Raw genomic sequence first — 16476 nt, forward strand, 5'->3', positions numbered from 1 at the left:
TAGGTCAATTTTAGTGTAGACAGTTTGTTATTTCAATTACATCTTTATTAATTTATTTCCAATATTTTACTGTCAAATTTTTTTCATACAACTTTTTTGAACAACTGTAAACGGACAATTTCCCAGCCAATCCTGTAGCGTGACGTTATCTGTAGGCGACCCCGATACATTCTAGCAGCCCGATCACGTCTGGTACCGACACCGGAGTCGACTCCGGGGGTAACTCCGGTTGCACGTCGCCAAAAAGAAATAAGCACCGGGAAACGGAGGGTCGCGCTGCAGTCTTCCTTTATTATAATTTTTGACACACTTATTATCTCCACTGTCGCGCACCTCGGTCGTTCTCCACTCTCTCGTACCGCACACTTCATTCTTCTGCACTTTCTCTCGCGCATGCGCAGTCACACACAAGCAAATCGTACGCAACAGCAGCAATCAAGCAACCAGCACACACGCCTCAATTTACAATTCACGCACAGGCTCTCCAAAGAAACCAACATGACAATGACATGAAAAGTGTCTGCCAAAAGACAAAAGTAACACAAAAGGTAACGTGGTGGAATTTGTTTTTAGTTTATTTTAATCGTTAGTTCTCGTGATGTACACATTATTGAGTTGTCAATAGGCTACAGTTTAACGTGGAAGTGATTAATCTACTGTCCCTCGTTGGAAGCAAACCTTTTGCCCGGGTGCTGTCGCTTCTCCTCGTCATGCTTCACGTCGGCTAAAAAGTCGAGCAGCAGGTTGGTCTTGGCGCATGTCACAGGGTCTGAGAGGTCTTCGCAAGGGCTGACCGTAGCCATTCCCGGACGATCCCAAAAGCGCTTGCCGGGGTGCTGGCGCCTGTGCAACTCCGGGAGGTCCTCGTCCCCGCCATCGTCATTGTCCTCGTCCTCCTCCTCCTCTTCCTCCTCGTCCTCCTCGTCGGGCTGCCGCTTGCCCGGGTGCTGCCGCCGGCTCCGCGTCACCACCACGTAGCGCTTGCCTGGGTGCTGCCGTTTGGAAAGGTCACCCTGCACGACTATCACGGCAGGCTCCGAAAGGCGTCCGGTGGCGAAGCGCTTTCCCGGATGCTGCCTGCGTTCCACCTCCGAATACGCTTCGTCGCCGGCGTCGCCCTCGTCGCTCACATCCTCGCGGTGCCTCTTGCCAGGGTGCTGCCGCTTTGTCAGCCACGCTGCCTGAGACGGAGAGGAGAGTCCTCCTGGGGGAATGCAAGGGGAGTTAGGCTACTTTTTGGTCAAGCTGCTAGGCGGCTAACGACGATGATAATAATAACCGACGCATGCTTCATCATGCGCAAGACGCGTCTTATGCGCAATTGCAGACTCTGTCATTTTAAAGTTGCATGGAATACAAATAGCACACGGGTTAAATTTTTACGTTTTAAAATAGAGATCATAACAGATCAACATATGAGCTTCAAAACAATTTAAGTGTCGATTGAAGAACCACATAAAACTTCTGAGATCGTCACTGACTCACTTCCAATTATTATCACATTTAGATGCAGATTTATAGCTATTTTTTGAAACCATATATGATATTGGCTACTTAATTATTTTACATTTCACTTTGTAAGACTTACATGCCATTCCATGGTTCTCAGTAGGCCTACGTGTACCCCAGGGGGTACGTGAAGGCACTGGAGGGAGTACATAAAATAATTTAAAAAGTAGCATCTATGCAAAAAATCATTAGAAAATGATTATTAAATCATATAAATATACCTGTCATATGCCACCACCTGTCAATCATTTGAAGTTTTATTTAAAATTAAGTTATTTATAGATTTTTTTAGAACATATCTTTACTATGATCACAAAAGAAGACAATTAGGCCTGATGGTGCTAATAATTGTACACATCTTTATTTGTAATTACGTTAATTCTTCCTTTCTATAGTTAGCCTATCTTTAAAAAAAAAAAAAAAAAGTTCAAGAGCGACGGCTGTACAAATGAATTTCCAAAATTTAATAAATCAGACCATGATGTCACAGCATTCTGTTTGATCACTGAATAAAGTTTTGTGAAAAGTTTGTGTGTGTGTGTGTGTGTGTGTGGGGGGGGGGGGGGGGGGGCTATGTATGACAGTTGTCAAATGATGCATTAATCATTAACTTAATTTTAAAAAAAATGTCAAATGATTGACAGGCATTTTAAAATCAGATTAACCACATCTTAGAATTTGGATTAATCATGATACATCACTTAATTAAAAAGGCTTTTTATCAAAAAATTTTGCCCGCCAAATATGAAGAGCACCTGTTATGTATTATTTATTTCTACATTTAATGTTATGAGAACGTCTTCAAAAAAATTTGATCCACTCATGCATACTCTCATCAACCTCTTTTTCTAGTCAGTTAATTACGTACATAATTTAAAATTAGTATTTAAAAAAAAAATACCCCAATATTTTGACATGAACAAATATTCTGAATATCATACGCAAACATTTATTAAATGCTTTACTTTAATACATGCATTTATGTTTATTGCTCAAACGCAACCTGTGTTACCTTAAACAACATCCGCTGTCAAGGTAAAGGAACATCTGCGGTCAAAATTAATAGTGTGATTAATCTGTATTAATACGTGATTAATGCACTATTTTTTTGTGATTAATCAATGATTTAACTTTGACAGCACTAATATATATATATATATATATATATAATATGTGTATGTATGTATGTATGCATAATATTCTCTTGTGCTCACCATAATTGTGGTCTTCGGCTTGCATCTTGCGCAGGACGGAGCGCAGCAGGAGGCTCTCAGCTCCGCGTAGGAGGAGGTCGTCCATGGTCCCGGAGTCCGGCTCCTCCCCGGCGGAGATGCCCTGCGCTCTGCACACCATCATCAAGTTGCAGAACAGGACGCCAGCCAGGAAGAGCAGCCATGGGGACTTCATGGTGTGTCTCTTGGAAGCCTGATGATAGTCGAGGCAAGACAGCTGCAAGACCTTACAAACGAAGACGTGAAGAAATGGAAGTGTCCAGAAATGTTACCTGTTGTAGGGAAAGGAAGCTCAGCTGACCTCACCTCAGTCCTCTCGAAGTGGCCAGCGGCGATCGGTGGACGATGATGTTGATGACGTTTGCTGGCAGCCTCCAACTTTGTGTGCGCACACAACATTGTGTGCCATCTTTTATAGCGGCTGCTCTCTGTGGACGTCACGCTCGCGCTCGAGTCCGCTTTCGGCATCCTTGCTTGGTCCCCGCTGATGTCATCAAGAGCCGTGTGTGCGCAAGCGTCCGTCGTCAAGGGGGCAGACTTGAAAATCAGGTAGTCAAATGCATGTTGCGTAATTACAATTCTCAGCTTGATGCCGTGCTCACTGAAATACGGGCAAATTCTAAAAAGTGTCTTGACAATTATTGGGCCACTTTATAAAAGGCAGGCCTACAGTTGTGTCATTCTACAGTGATTGGCTGAGTGTAAAGTTAAAAATGAACTCGAAATACTTCATCTGGTGTGTTGCGGTATGTGACGGGTGTCAAACCCTGCTGTTCGAGGGCTGCAGTCCTGCATGTTTGTGATGTTTCCCTCCTCCATGTTAGATTAGACCTCTTTATAATTAGTTGACTTGAGCTAGGCCGTTTTGTCGCTGTGACCTGTCCAGTCTTGGCATCTTCCTATCTGCACTCTGGCGCACTTTTCTACTTGAAAGCAGTTTAGACCATAAGGTCACGCACATGGGCTAGGCTGAGCAGCCCCATGTGCACGTGGGCAGCCAAGACAGTATAAGAGTAGAAGCCGTTTTGGACAGATTAGACCTTCTTCCGCATATTAAGAGAAAAAGGCTCCACATCTGTGTACTCAATTTTTCTGGCATCCAGTAAATCGTTCGAATGACAATGTGCAGTCTTCTGGTTGTTACTGTTGGTATAATATCACAAGCATGAAAGATAAAAGTGTCACGGTCCGGCCACAGAGCGGAGTTGAGTCTGTCGGCGTGTGAAGTAGAGGACCCAAAATGCAGGGAGGCAGGAGAACCACGGCAGGAGTGCGGCTTAGACTGTTATGCTTTATTTTACAAAACACACTAACCAAGGAACTGGTTAGCATAAAATAACAAAGGAACTGAAAAGGTACAAAATCAAAATGACAGACAGAACTCCGGGGGTGACCGTGACAAGCGGCAATGATCCCACACGGAACTGATCACCACCCGGGAATTAAATACACCCACACAAATTAGGGTAACTAATCACAGCTGGTGTCAGGCACAAGTGGCTGAGGGCCCGGATTGGTCAGCCTGCGGAAGGGCAGGAATCCACTCAGGACCAATCGGGATCCTCAACCAAAGCCAGATCTTCCCAGACATGACAAAAAGGACCATGCAGGGGTTCATTCAGAACCTTTCACCCAACACACCTGACCAAATTAAGTCTTGCAATTGTCTCTAGGTATGAATACTTGCTTGTTTATCCCGGCGAATGACTCATGGTGTCAAACTAATTTTGATTGTCAAGTGTCGGAGTCTGGAAATGCAGACGCTCTTTATCATATACATTTCTCTGCTTCTCTGATTCCTTTTAGCAAACAAGCAGATGGCTGGCTTGGAATCCGAAGCAAAGTGAAAGTGTGGCAAGCCCGTGACATTGCCTGGGGGCCCTAGAAGCCCAGGGTTTCTTGATGCTTGCTTTCAGCTCTTTTGTTTTTGGGTCTGGTGGCCCTCATTTTGAATGTATTGTTGAGCACAGATGCACTTCGACATGTCTTGAACACACAGAGAACGTTGCGCTGCTCAAGAAATCTCAGACTCATATTTGCTAACCTATTTGTGATATTTCTTCATTTATTTTATCTACTTACTTATTTATGATATTTATTCATTTATTTGCAGGTTCTTTTATTTATTTATCTACTTATATTTATTTATTTTGTTTGTGTTATTTATTTTAATTTACTTACCTACTTATACAGGTGCTCGTCAAAAAATTAGAATATCCTCAAAAAGTTGAATAATTTTCGTAATTCTATTCAAAAAGTCTTCAAGTATTTTTTCGTTTATTTTTACATTATTTGAGCTTCCAGCTCATAAAACCCACAAAAACAGGATGTCAAAAAATTTGAATAATGTGAAGAAATCACCATGCACACTTCCCTGTCTTTTGCATGGGAAAAAAGATGGATGTTATTTTCAAAACAATATGTCACTCTTCAATAGTTGGTTGGATTCCCTTTGCCTTAACCACTGCCTCGATGCGTCGTGGCATTACTTTGGGGCCCTGGAAGCGCAGGCTCTCTTGATGCTTGCCGCCAGCTTTTTGTTTTTGGGTCTGGTGGCCCTAATTTTCTTTTTGATATTACTGTATTACAAGAGGAAAACAAGGGCCACAGTACAGTACTACCAAGAGGAAAATGAGGGCCACCAGACCCAAAAACAAAAAGCTGGCAGCAAGCATCAAGAGAGCCTGCGCTTCCAGGGCCCCAAAGCAATGCCACGGCGCATCGAGGCAGTTGTTAAGGCAAAGGGAATCCAACCAACTATTAAAGAGTGACATATTGTTTTGAAAATAACATCCATCTTTTTTCCCATGCAAAAGACTGGGAAGTATGCATGGTGATTTCTTCACATTATTCAAATTTTTTGACTTCCTGTTTTTGTGGGTTTTATGAGCTGCAAGCTCAAATAATGTAAAAATAAACGAAAAAAATACTTGAAGACTTTTTGAATAGAATTACGAAAATTATTCAACTTTTTGAGGATATTTAAATTTTTTGACGAGCACCTGTATAAGTAGGTAAGTAAATAAAATAAATAACACAAACAAAATAAATAAATATAAGTAGATAAGTAAATAAAAGAACCCGCAAATAAATGAATAAATATCATAAATAAGTAAGTAGATAAAATAAATGAAGAAATATCACAAATAGGTTAGCAAATATGAGTCTGAGATTTCTTGAGCAGCGCAACGTTCTCTGTGTGTTCAAGACGTGTCGAAGTGCATCTGTGCTCAACAATACATTCCGTCTCCAGTTTTTCTTGAAATTGTTGTCGTCGCCAAGCTTTTTGAAAAGACGTGACCCGGACTGACCTGACAGGATGTCTTTTCCTTTCACTTGTTGTCACTTCAGAATTCTGATTCGCCAAAAGCTATCATAAGCCTGAGCTATGCTAGCCCAAAACTGGAAAAAAAAAAAAACAACAACCTCAAACTGCCCAAGGCCGCTAGCGACACGGCAAAAAAGATGGTCGCTGAACTACCACTCAACTTTGAAACAAAAGTTTCCTCCACAAATCGGATGTGTGACAGATGAAGACGTCCAGTATCTTGGAGTTGATAACACAACACGGTCACGGGCGGACGGGTTCAAATCACAGACGGTGACAACAGAGTCTTGTACAAAGAAGACAGATGAGACAAGTCTCGAATCTCAAAACCCGTGCACGTGACCGATCAAAGATGTCAACATTCTTCTTCATACCTGCGTGATGGTATTTGTGCTCATCATTCACCCTTCAATCTTTCAATGCTGGCTACAGCAAGAAAGAACAAAGCTAAGATCTTGAATTGTGCTCTGCCACTTTTTAGGCAGCCCAGAGACACGCACACATGCACACCACTTTTGTGTCTGTAGCTTTTTTTCTAACTCTTGAGAGAGTGCTCATTAGGGGGCTGGGTCAAATACTTGCTTGATTTTGTCTTTCTAAAGCACAGCGGGACGAGCTATTTATGACATCTGTATGGCGAATCACTCGTGATCACTAGGATTGATGGGCTTGATGAGCTACACATCAGATACACGTTCCACACTTGCACAGGAAGATTTTCAAGCAGGGGGAAAAAAGTCTGGCTGAGCTGCAGGCAGACAGGAACGCATCACAGATTCCTTTAGCTGAAAAGAATCGTCACCCGACTGCAGTGGTTCCCAACCCGGCTCGTGTGCCACCAGAAATCCCCACTTCATCATCCATTATATCTGAAAATTATTTATTCATTACAAATGCATCTTTGTTCATCTGTGCCAGTGACATATAGTGGCAGGAAGAACTATCGATGCTCTTGCATTAGACGGCAGAAGGCAAAATAAACCATCCGATGGCATTTGTAGAACAGAATAAGTCATGTCTTCCATCGGTCGCAGGGATTTGCGCCGCCTAGGGTGGATCCGATGGCGGCCGCGGGACTTGCACCGCCTGGGGGTGGATCCGATAGCAGCCGCGAGACTTGCGCTGCCTGGGGGTAGATCCGCTGGCGGCCGCGGGTATCGCGCCGCCTGAGCTGGAATCATGGGCTTGAGGTTGCCGTGGCAGTGGCGAAGAGACTTGACACGGCACGAAGAGGCCAGGGGCTGCAGTGGCAGAGGTGAAGAGGTCAGGGGCTGCAGCTGCTGAGCAGTTGCTTGCACTTCAGGCCGACGAGGACCAGGAACTAACTTCCATGGAGCTGGGACGGGGACGTGAAGTTGCCGTGGAGCCGGGACGGGGACATAAGCAAAATAAGGCAAAATAAACCCGTGCCATTCGATGGCATTCGTAGAACAGAATAAGTCACGACCTCCTGCAAGCATATCAGCATTCTATGCAATGAAACGTATCCGATTTCTTTGGACGAGCTCAACATTGGGCCTGTTCAGTTAAACACTAAGCGATTATTTTGTTGTGTGAATAATGTCAGAAGACTATCTTTGTCTTCCGCGTGTTCGTTGTTGTTCGGGTAGAAAGAATGTTGATTTTCTGAATACAGACTGGAGATCGGTGAACAGGTCCTTCGAAGGATTTATTTTACAGAATATTCCGGACACAAGCATGTTTACAGACAAATGGCTGCAGTCCTCTCGCAAGTGTGTAGTTACAGCGGACTCACAGCATTCTTATACTATCTTGAAGAGCAGTATCATAAAACTCCCAAGCCCCCAAGCCCCCCTCTGCCCGCAGCCACCAGCGACCAGTCCTCAGCTAAGACAGACATCATTCAATACACATTGACAAATGGCCCTTTGATGTGGAAATATAGGAGGCCCCCAGACCTCATTCAAACACTCACCAAGCTCTACTGAGGAAATTAAAACAGGTATGACTAAACTAAAACAGTTATAACTAAATTAAAACAGTTATAACTCAATCTGAGCAGAAGACCCTCAACAATAACAACAAGTGGATCCACGGGTTAATTGCCAGTGAAACAGCAGCTCAACACCCACCATTCTGAAAATCAAGCATTTACCATCTCACTACTCGATTTGAATGCTTCGAACGACAGGAAGCCAAAATGCGTCCAGACACAATCAAGTACACGGTATTGAGACATCACAGTGGACTCGTGTCAGTCTTTTCCAACCTTTACTGAGCCGTGGCACATATTTTGCATTGGCTCAGTTGAATTACTGCCTACTTTTTGTGTAGCCAGTCCACGTGTTGAAAAAATTTCAACCATGACTTCCTGATCTTCTACTTGAAACATTTTGCTGTGTCATGCTTGCGAAGATCACCTGGACTGTCGGCGAGAGCACAAAGGATCCCCGCCACAGCAGCTGGCGGTACTCACAAGGAAGCTTTTCCCAGGAGACGGCACCGCGGTCAGTCCGGCCTCCTCTGACAGTTGAGGCCGAGCTGTCGCCAGAAAACGAAAGCGCTCGTTCCTCACGAGCGCGAGAGCCGCACCTGTCTCCTCGCTAATAACGTCGCTGCCATTGAGTTAGACTGAAAGTAAACAACGGGTCCTTTTGCTCGAGACCATTGTTCTTCAGCTTTTGTCTCGGGTAACAAGGTTGCGTTGGGTTTTCCGGAGCCGTCGACATTCCATCTGGATTTAGCTGCTATTGTATCACAGCAAACATCCGATCAATCTGGACTCTCCCGGGATGACGAAGCAGCCGTTTACAGTAAAGAGCAGCACTGACGGCCTCATCAGTCGCACCAATTGAATTGTTTACAAACGCGGATGAAGATGCAAAGTGCCTCTGCCATGTTTGGGAGTCTTGAAAGGTCACGGGTAGACAGTTATTTGAATTTGGCCCACCAGACTCCCTTTTGCCTCCATAAAAAAACACAGTCATTTGTTTTCAATAGAAAGACTTCAAATGTATTGTCGGGTGAGCACACGGAGCCGTGATGGAAAGTGTTTACGCAAAGATTTTGGCGGTTTGAGCTTTTGGGTTGTCATTATGAGCTCATTTTTCTTGAAAGCAAAGAAGATGGTACTAATGAAAGATCATGAGAGCAGCTCTCTCTCAGTCTGCTTCTGGTCTCCCTCCTAAGAGTTTTACATTGTTGCTTTTCCATCTGAAAGCACTGTCATTTTCATTATTGCAAGCACCCTCTCATTTTCTACACTTGATACATTTTTTCCCCTCTCCAATCATTAGCCCTCATTCACTAATGAATGTGTCGAAATGTTCTTTTTCTTCTCACCATTACGCGTCCCCAACCACCGCGTGTGGCCGCACAGAGAGACTGGACAAAAAAAACGTGGTGTTGAGTTGATTAAAGAGGCGCTGTGAGTCGGCAATGACGATGATTTAGTTGTTTCTTAGCGAAATATAGCGGAGGGCTAGCGAACAACAGCATTTGTGTACGATGCTAACCTTCAACTGTGAGGAGCGATTTCGGCGCCAAAATAAAATGCCTTTGATGAGTTTTTTCCGATGGGACTGCTTTATTGAAGAGAACAAGTAAGGTAAGGTAAAGGTAAATTCCACTGATTGTCACACCCAACTAAGTGGGGGCGAAATTCGTTCTCCGCATTTGACCCAACCCCTGAGGGAGCGGTGAGCAGCAATGATTGCGCTCGGGAATCACAATGGTGATCTAACCCCCCAATTCCAACCCTTTATACTGAGTGTCAAGCAGGGAGGCAATGGGTCCCAATTTTATAGTCTTTGGTATGACCCGGCCGGGGATTGAACCCACAACCTCCCAGTCTCAGGGCGGACAATTGTGGGATGCAATATGTGCAAAACCCACCAGTTTACCCGGGCGCAATCTAGCAATCATTTTCCCCATCTGCGCTTGTTTTGTGGATGTGAACACTCCCGAACAATTTAAAAAAAAAAAAAAAAAGAGAGAGAGAGAGAGCAATGTTTACTTGAAAAACCTAGTAAAAAAAAATCATTCAGAAATTCCAAGTACATTTTACAAGGAGGATTTGGAGTACATTTTACCCGTTTATTATTAAAAAAACAAAAAAAAAACAGTTACTCAAATATTGAGGAACGATTTCATGACATCCAGCTTGGGAGACAGCCACTCTACCACCTGAGTCATGCCACTCACACACTTGCTGTTTGCCACTAGTGTATACTGCATTGCTGGTGTCCAAAATGAGACCAAAATCAGGTCTTGGAGGTACAATGATTCCACCTGACACCATCACTATACTAACACACAGCAGGAATGGCGCATGGCTCAGGTGGTAGCATGACTGTCTTCCAATCTGAAGTTTGTGGGTTTGTTTCTCAACCCTTGAGGAGCTTTTTTTTTTTTTATAAACTGGTAAAATGTCCTCAAAACTCTCCTTTTAAAATGTACTTTTTTTTTCAATTAAATATTACTTCTTTTTTTCCTTAAAAAACAACAACACCGTGTACGGGTTAGCGCCATGGAAAAGCCACGTAAACCTTTAGTGCATAGGTGTCAAACTCCGGTCCTTGAGGGCCGCAATCCTGCAGGTTTTGGAGGTTTCCCTCTTTCAAACACAAGCTGATTCCAATCAGTAAGATCGTTATGATGTTTATGCAGAGCTTGCTGATGAGCTGATCATATATTAGCTGTGTTGGAGAACGAAAACATCCAAAACCTATGCTTGACACCTATGCTTTAGTAAATTCGGCCCAAAACTGCACATGCTTGGGTGATGGACTGTGCCAATAAGAAGATCTGGTGTTGGTGTACCGCATGGATACGAGTAGCGCACTATGTGATGAGTACTGCTGTGAATATTTTGTCGCACATCTATGAAGTACCGACCGGGGAGCATGTGGGAAGTGTGACAACACACACGCACACTTTGCTGCTTCAAATCTCCACATGATGCAATTATTTTCAAGTGGGCAAAGTTCAAATGTGACCCTAAAAATAAACGGAGCTTCCGTCCAAAAGAAGCACTTTAGTATTCTTGCTGTGTTTTGCCTCCATCATTTTTTCACCCCCCCCCCCCCCATTTCTGTGAATGGCCCAAAGGACCCATCGATGGTTTTCTACACTTGATATAATTGGACTTTTCTAGATAATAGCTTCGTGATGAGGTTCAGACGTGCCGTCTACGAGTGACACTCTACCGCACACGCCCAGCCAGATTGATTGTCAGTCTGGAGTCCAAACCAACGCTAATGGACTTTGGGAGTGCAGAATTGAGATGATGGCCCGGCGTCATCCTGCCAGTGCTTTGCTGGAAGCAATGAAATGGAGAAATGATAAGGAATCGGCAGATTTACATTTCGCTTGCCAACGTGATCTCTCTACGGCCAAATCCGAGCGGTCCAATTGCTCGGCTTTCCGTGATTCCGCTTCCCCGGGCCTCCCGTCAGTCGCATGTCACGGAAGCGCTGGGCCAGCCTTCCTGCCGTGGGTGATGGAGTCCAGTGACAGAGCGGGTGACTCACCGGACCTTGGAGGATTCGTCACAACACCATCGAAAAAATGCACATTCAACAAAAGCCAGAGTCCAAATACGCTGAAGTCTCCTTTTTTCTTCATTTTTGTTTCAGATTCTTTCTCTTGTGTTGGAGGGCACCAGGATTCCTCACAGCTAGCTTTGTACTTAAAAACAAAACAAAAACAGACAGTTGACTAGAGGTTTGCACATCTGCCTCACAGTTTTGGGTTCGGGTCTCAGGCCTTGCTGTGAAGTTTGCCTTCTTTCTCCAAAATGGAAATACACGGTGAAAACGTGTTAGATTTATTTTTTATGCAAAAATCTAAATGTTTGTGTAAGGATAATTTAAGTTTCTAAATTGTCCACAAGTGAAAGTAAGCAAGAGACACGAATCAAGAATTAAGGACAATTAAGAATTGTTGAATCTTGAACTGGGTACATGCTGGACTGGTCAGAGAAGAGTTTTTGTTTTTGATTTTTTTGACACTCATATTTATTCCCAGATGGGAATTTAGGGAATTCAGTTAACATAAAAAAACGTGTTTTTGGAACGTACCCTGACTAGCTGTTTTTGTTGGATCTAGAGATCTGGAGTTTCAGGGCTCAGACCGAACCACTTTAACATATGAATTGGACCCTTATTAGCTTATCATTCCCTTTAACGACATTCACATTGTATTTTATCAAAAACTAAAATGACAATTGAATGACAAGATCACAGTTAGTGTTTATTTGAATCAGGGTTATTATAGTTTTGGAAATTTTTATTTTAGTTGGTTTTTATTTCGTTTTGAGTTTTGTTTTTTTAAATTTAGTTTTCAGGGTAAGTTCTGTTAGTTTGTATTAGTTTTAGTTATTTCATAAATGTTTAGTTTTAGTTAGTTTTAGTATTAGTTTTAGTTTTTTAAAAAAATGTTTATTGTGCGCAATATTTACAAAACATCATGGGAGCGACATCATCTGAAGGTGCTTTTCTATTGGCTGCTGCTGCAAGATTAAATCACTTTTGTGTGGCACATTTTCAAACGTCCTTATTCCGGTTAATATTAAAATAAATCTTCTCAAAATCAAATTTAAAACCATCCCCAAAGGCTCATGCATTAAATTAATTACCAAAGACTAAAACGAAGGACATTTTTGCTGGAATTATAGTTAGTTTTAGTTATTTTTGTAAACATAAAATGTAGTTTCAGTTAGTTTTCATTTTTTTAAAAGCATTTTTGTTTGTATTTTATTTCGTTAACAATTTTTTTTTTTTAGTTTTAGTTTTTTGTTAGTTTTAGTTAACTAAAATGAACTTGATTTGAATGAGAATATCAAATGGGGCAAAAAAACAAAAAAAGGGGGGGGTTAAAAAAACGCAGGCATACAATGAAAGACATTTGACATTGAACAAGGCAGTTTGATCAAATGCAGTTAAACCAGCAAGATGAAGGCAGCTAACTGCACTTCCTGCTCTTATTTTCAAACGTATTCACATGACTTTTGGTGCACGATTTAGCAAACCGACGCTAACTTTGTGAGTGCTGGACAGCAGCAGAAATTGGAGACTTTGCTATGATCATGCTTTGTTGACGTTACAAATAACACTTGTGCCTTTTAATGGATTATTTTGTACAGGCAGGATGTTTACAATGTTGTTGTTTCTACTTGTCTATTCAAATATTGCTACATTTGAAATGATTGCAACTTGGTGACAGCCAAGTAACAAAGTCAGTGCTATATATACTGTATAAAACTTGTAGTGAGGAGGACTTTTCATCTTTGCTGTTTTCACAACAAACTAGGCCGTTGGAACTGGCCTTGCAGACGGGAAAAACTCCCGGTTCTCCAAATTGCCAGTCCGGACCTGGTGGTAAGGAAAATGGATTGAAAATGACAACCTGTAGGATGCTGACATGAAACCTTGCATGATTGCATTTCATTTGGAATACAATATGCTGGATTTCACTTTCCTTTCTTTTCTTTGGTCCTTCCTCGGGTCTCCTGACGGCCTCACGACTCTGGCTGGAAGTGTTCGGTTTAGGTGAACGGTATGGGATTTTTTAATAGGTTTTAGGTGAACTAATGAATACACACACACTCGCACGCACGCACACACGCACGCACATACACATACTCACCCACATACAAAAAAAATGAAAAATAAAAAATAAAAAATAAAAAATAAAAAATAAAAAATAAAAAATAAAAAATAAAAAATAAAAAATAAAAAATAAAAAATAAAAAATAAAAAAATAAAGGAGAGCAATGATGATGACATTGATGACATGATGACGGTAAAATTACCGAATGAACAATACTGAGCTCTCCAGAAAAAAAAAAAAAGGGAATACAATATGTAGAATAAGCCTTTACAAGTCCCTCGGTTGTTTCTGCGTGGATGAGAACAAAAGCATCAGAAATAGGCAGCTAACATTGCCAAATGATCACGATAATGACTATAATAAAGCATATCTTCAGAACAAGGACAATTGATCTTGAGGGTTTTAATAGACATTGTTTGCCAGATGATTATTTGCCGGATGGTTGTTTGTGACAGTAAGGTAGGTTTGCATGTAGAGTGATAGATGCTCCAATCAGCAGACTTCCCTGACGGCGGCCACATCCTCCGTATTATTTTACATGACGTACAGGGCCAGAAGATTCTCACATTGTTTGGAAGCGGCAGTGCGCCAAGGTGGGAGTGCTTGTTACTTTGCGTGTGCGTGCGTGATGGCTGTGGACGTCTGGCCGTAATGGAGGAGAGAGCGCATCAGGCACACTCAACATTGAGGCGGCAGGAACTTGCAGCGGAACTCCACTGAGTCCTCTCCATCCCTAATCAGGCGAGCGAGAGGCGAGTCACACCTTCCTCCTTGCGCCATGCAAACGCCACATCTTCTTTTGAATTCCCTCTTCCGCTCATGACACCCCCTTCTGTCCACATGATCGTTATTCTCATTTGGTCTGCTGGATTCAGTATTCAATGAATTTTCGTAAAAAGAAAAAAAAAGGTCAATTGATGGTTATCATGTGAAGCAACGGTAAGAAATAATTTCTTTTTTTCTCGTCAGGGGATATAATATATATATATATATATATATATATATATATAAAACCATTTTTTTTTTATTTAACTTTTATTTAACCAGGTTGGACCCATTGAGATTAACAACCTCTTTTTCAAGAGAGACCTGGCCAAGACAGCCAGCAGCAAAAGAACATGAAGTTGCAGACATACAGTACCGAGTGGGACAAATTTAAAAATGTACAAAAGCACAATATTTTGGATTCAATAAAATTGTTCAAACAGCCAAGCTAAAAACATCGACATGGTATGGAAACTGTTTCCATGTCTTTCAATTTAGATTTACCTCATTCATTGCTATTGATGGCTTTAGACGTCAAAAATTCATTTGAACTGTTTCTATTAGTTTAACATTTTTTCCACTTTTGTTAACAAGAGTATAAAAACCTAGAAAAAAGTTGTTATTGTATTTCATATAAAATTTGTGATTAATCGTGAGTTAACCATTGAAGTCATGTCATTAATTACAATCAAAAAATTTAATCGCCTGACAACCTATTTTTTTAAATAACATTTTCTTTTTTTTTTTATAATCTTTTTTTCCCCAAAAAAGAAAAGATTATTAAAAATTAGGGCGTCAGGCGATTAAAATTTGTAATTGTAATTCATCACATAACTTCAATAGTTAACTGATGATTAATCACAAATTTTACATCTGGTCTAAATGTACAATATTTTGTTTCCTAGGTTTTCATACTCTTGTTGACAAAAGTGAAAAAAATGTTAAACTAACAGAAATAGTTCAAATGAATTTTTGACGTCTATAGCCGTCAATGGCAGTGAATGAGTTAAAAACATTTAAGGACATCAGTTCTTAGAGCTTTAAGTCATTCTGCAGAACATTCCAGCCTGATGGTGCTGAGTACCCAAAAGCTTTTTATTCTAATTTTATTATTATTATTATTTTAACCATTTTCTGTCCATACGTTTTGGAACGCTATGAATATTGTCCGTTACTTCTCTGACAGATAAAAACACAAGGATAGAGGGGAAGCAGCCCAAGAATTGTCTTATAAATAAAGGTTTACCAGTGAGTTAGTCTGCGGGTCGACAATGCAGAAGACCATCCGACCCGAAAGTAGAACTCACAGTGGTGAGTCAGAGCTTTACAATTCGTAATGAACCTCAGGGATGCATGATAAAGAATATCTAAAACCAAAATATTAGAAATAGGCCAATGTTTTGTTTTTTTCCAATATGGATTATTAGTAGTCAAGGAGGCCAATAGTTGACTTTCAGTGAAAGGGAAAATGTTGGCGTCAAAATTTTAAAAACTACAAACTCCAATTCCTAAGTTTGTTGCAATGTCATTAATAATATGTTTATTGTGATTTGATTAAAGTATTTTATTTTATTTTATTTTTGAAAATTTACATCTTTGTTTTAAATTTCTAACAAAAACTTTGGGGAGCTCCCAGGGTCATCATCATATCTTAAAAAGTAGTTCCCTATTATTATTATTTTTTTTTACAGTAAATGAAGTTTTGAAAAATGTCATAATGTCTGAAATTATTATCGGAATTATCTTAGTTTTTAATTTCAAGCAAGAACAGAAGGTGCAGAGAGTTCCCAGGGCCAGCAACATCTTTTATGAAGTCAAATGAAAAATAAATAAATATTTCTCTCAAGTTAACAGTTTTAAGTTTAAGGAAAAAAAAGGCTGATGCTGATTTTCATCAAAATTATGAATATTGGCACCGATAATTGGCCCGACTGTAATCGGTCTATTCCCACAAAGTCTGTCCCTTTGTTGAAGGATTTGACAGTTGTTTAGCAAGCGGATGAGCACAAGATTACATATTTGTGGATCTAATTGCAGTGTAAGCGGAAGGTTGTGCACAGTGGCAAGAAA

The 16476-nt window shown here is 41.1% G+C and overlaps 1 protein-coding gene across 4 annotated transcripts; it reads right to left on the reverse strand.

Annotated features, from left to right (window-relative positions):
* Positions 1–562: 562 nt before the first annotated feature.
* Positions 563–3393, reverse strand: trh (thyrotropin-releasing hormone). Of its 4 annotated transcripts, none has more exons than XM_077567985.1 (3): positions 3048–3393; positions 2724–2967; positions 563–1204 (listed from the first exon to the last, which is right to left on the reverse strand). In XM_077567985.1, exons 1-3 carry the CDS (start codon positions 3207–3209, stop codon positions 654–656), a joined length of 957 nt encoding a protein of 318 aa, XP_077424111.1. In that variant the 5' UTR covers positions 3210–3393; the 3' UTR covers positions 563–653. The 4 variants fall into 4 exon arrangements, with proteins under 4 accessions (XP_077424111.1, XP_077424952.1, XP_077426455.1 ...); XM_077568826.1 differs by having other exon boundaries at positions 2724–2934; positions 3014–3181; XM_077570329.1 differs by having other exon boundaries at positions 2724–2934; positions 3048–3107.
* Between the last annotated feature and the right edge of the window lie 13083 nt (positions 3394–16476).

The sequence above is a fragment of the Vanacampus margaritifer genome, chromosome 1 (genome assembly GCF_051991255.1).
Source record: "Vanacampus margaritifer isolate UIUO_Vmar chromosome 1, RoL_Vmar_1.0, whole genome shotgun sequence".
NCBI classification, from domain to species: domain Eukaryota; kingdom Metazoa; phylum Chordata; class Actinopteri; order Syngnathiformes; family Syngnathidae; genus Vanacampus; species Vanacampus margaritifer.

Coding starts and splice junctions, on each gene's coding strand:
- trh (XM_077567985.1), bottom strand. CDS start 3,209: ATGCCGAAAGCGGACTCGAGCGCGAGCGTGACGTCCACAGAGAGCAGC. Junction 2,968..3,047: donor GCCACTTCGAGAGGACTGAG/GTGAGGTCAGCT, acceptor TTCGTTTGTAAG/GTCTTGCAGCTGTCTTGCCT. Junction 1,205..2,723: donor AGCCGAAGACCACAATTATG/GTGAGCACAAGA, acceptor GCATTCCCCCAG/GAGGACTCTCCTCTCCGTCT.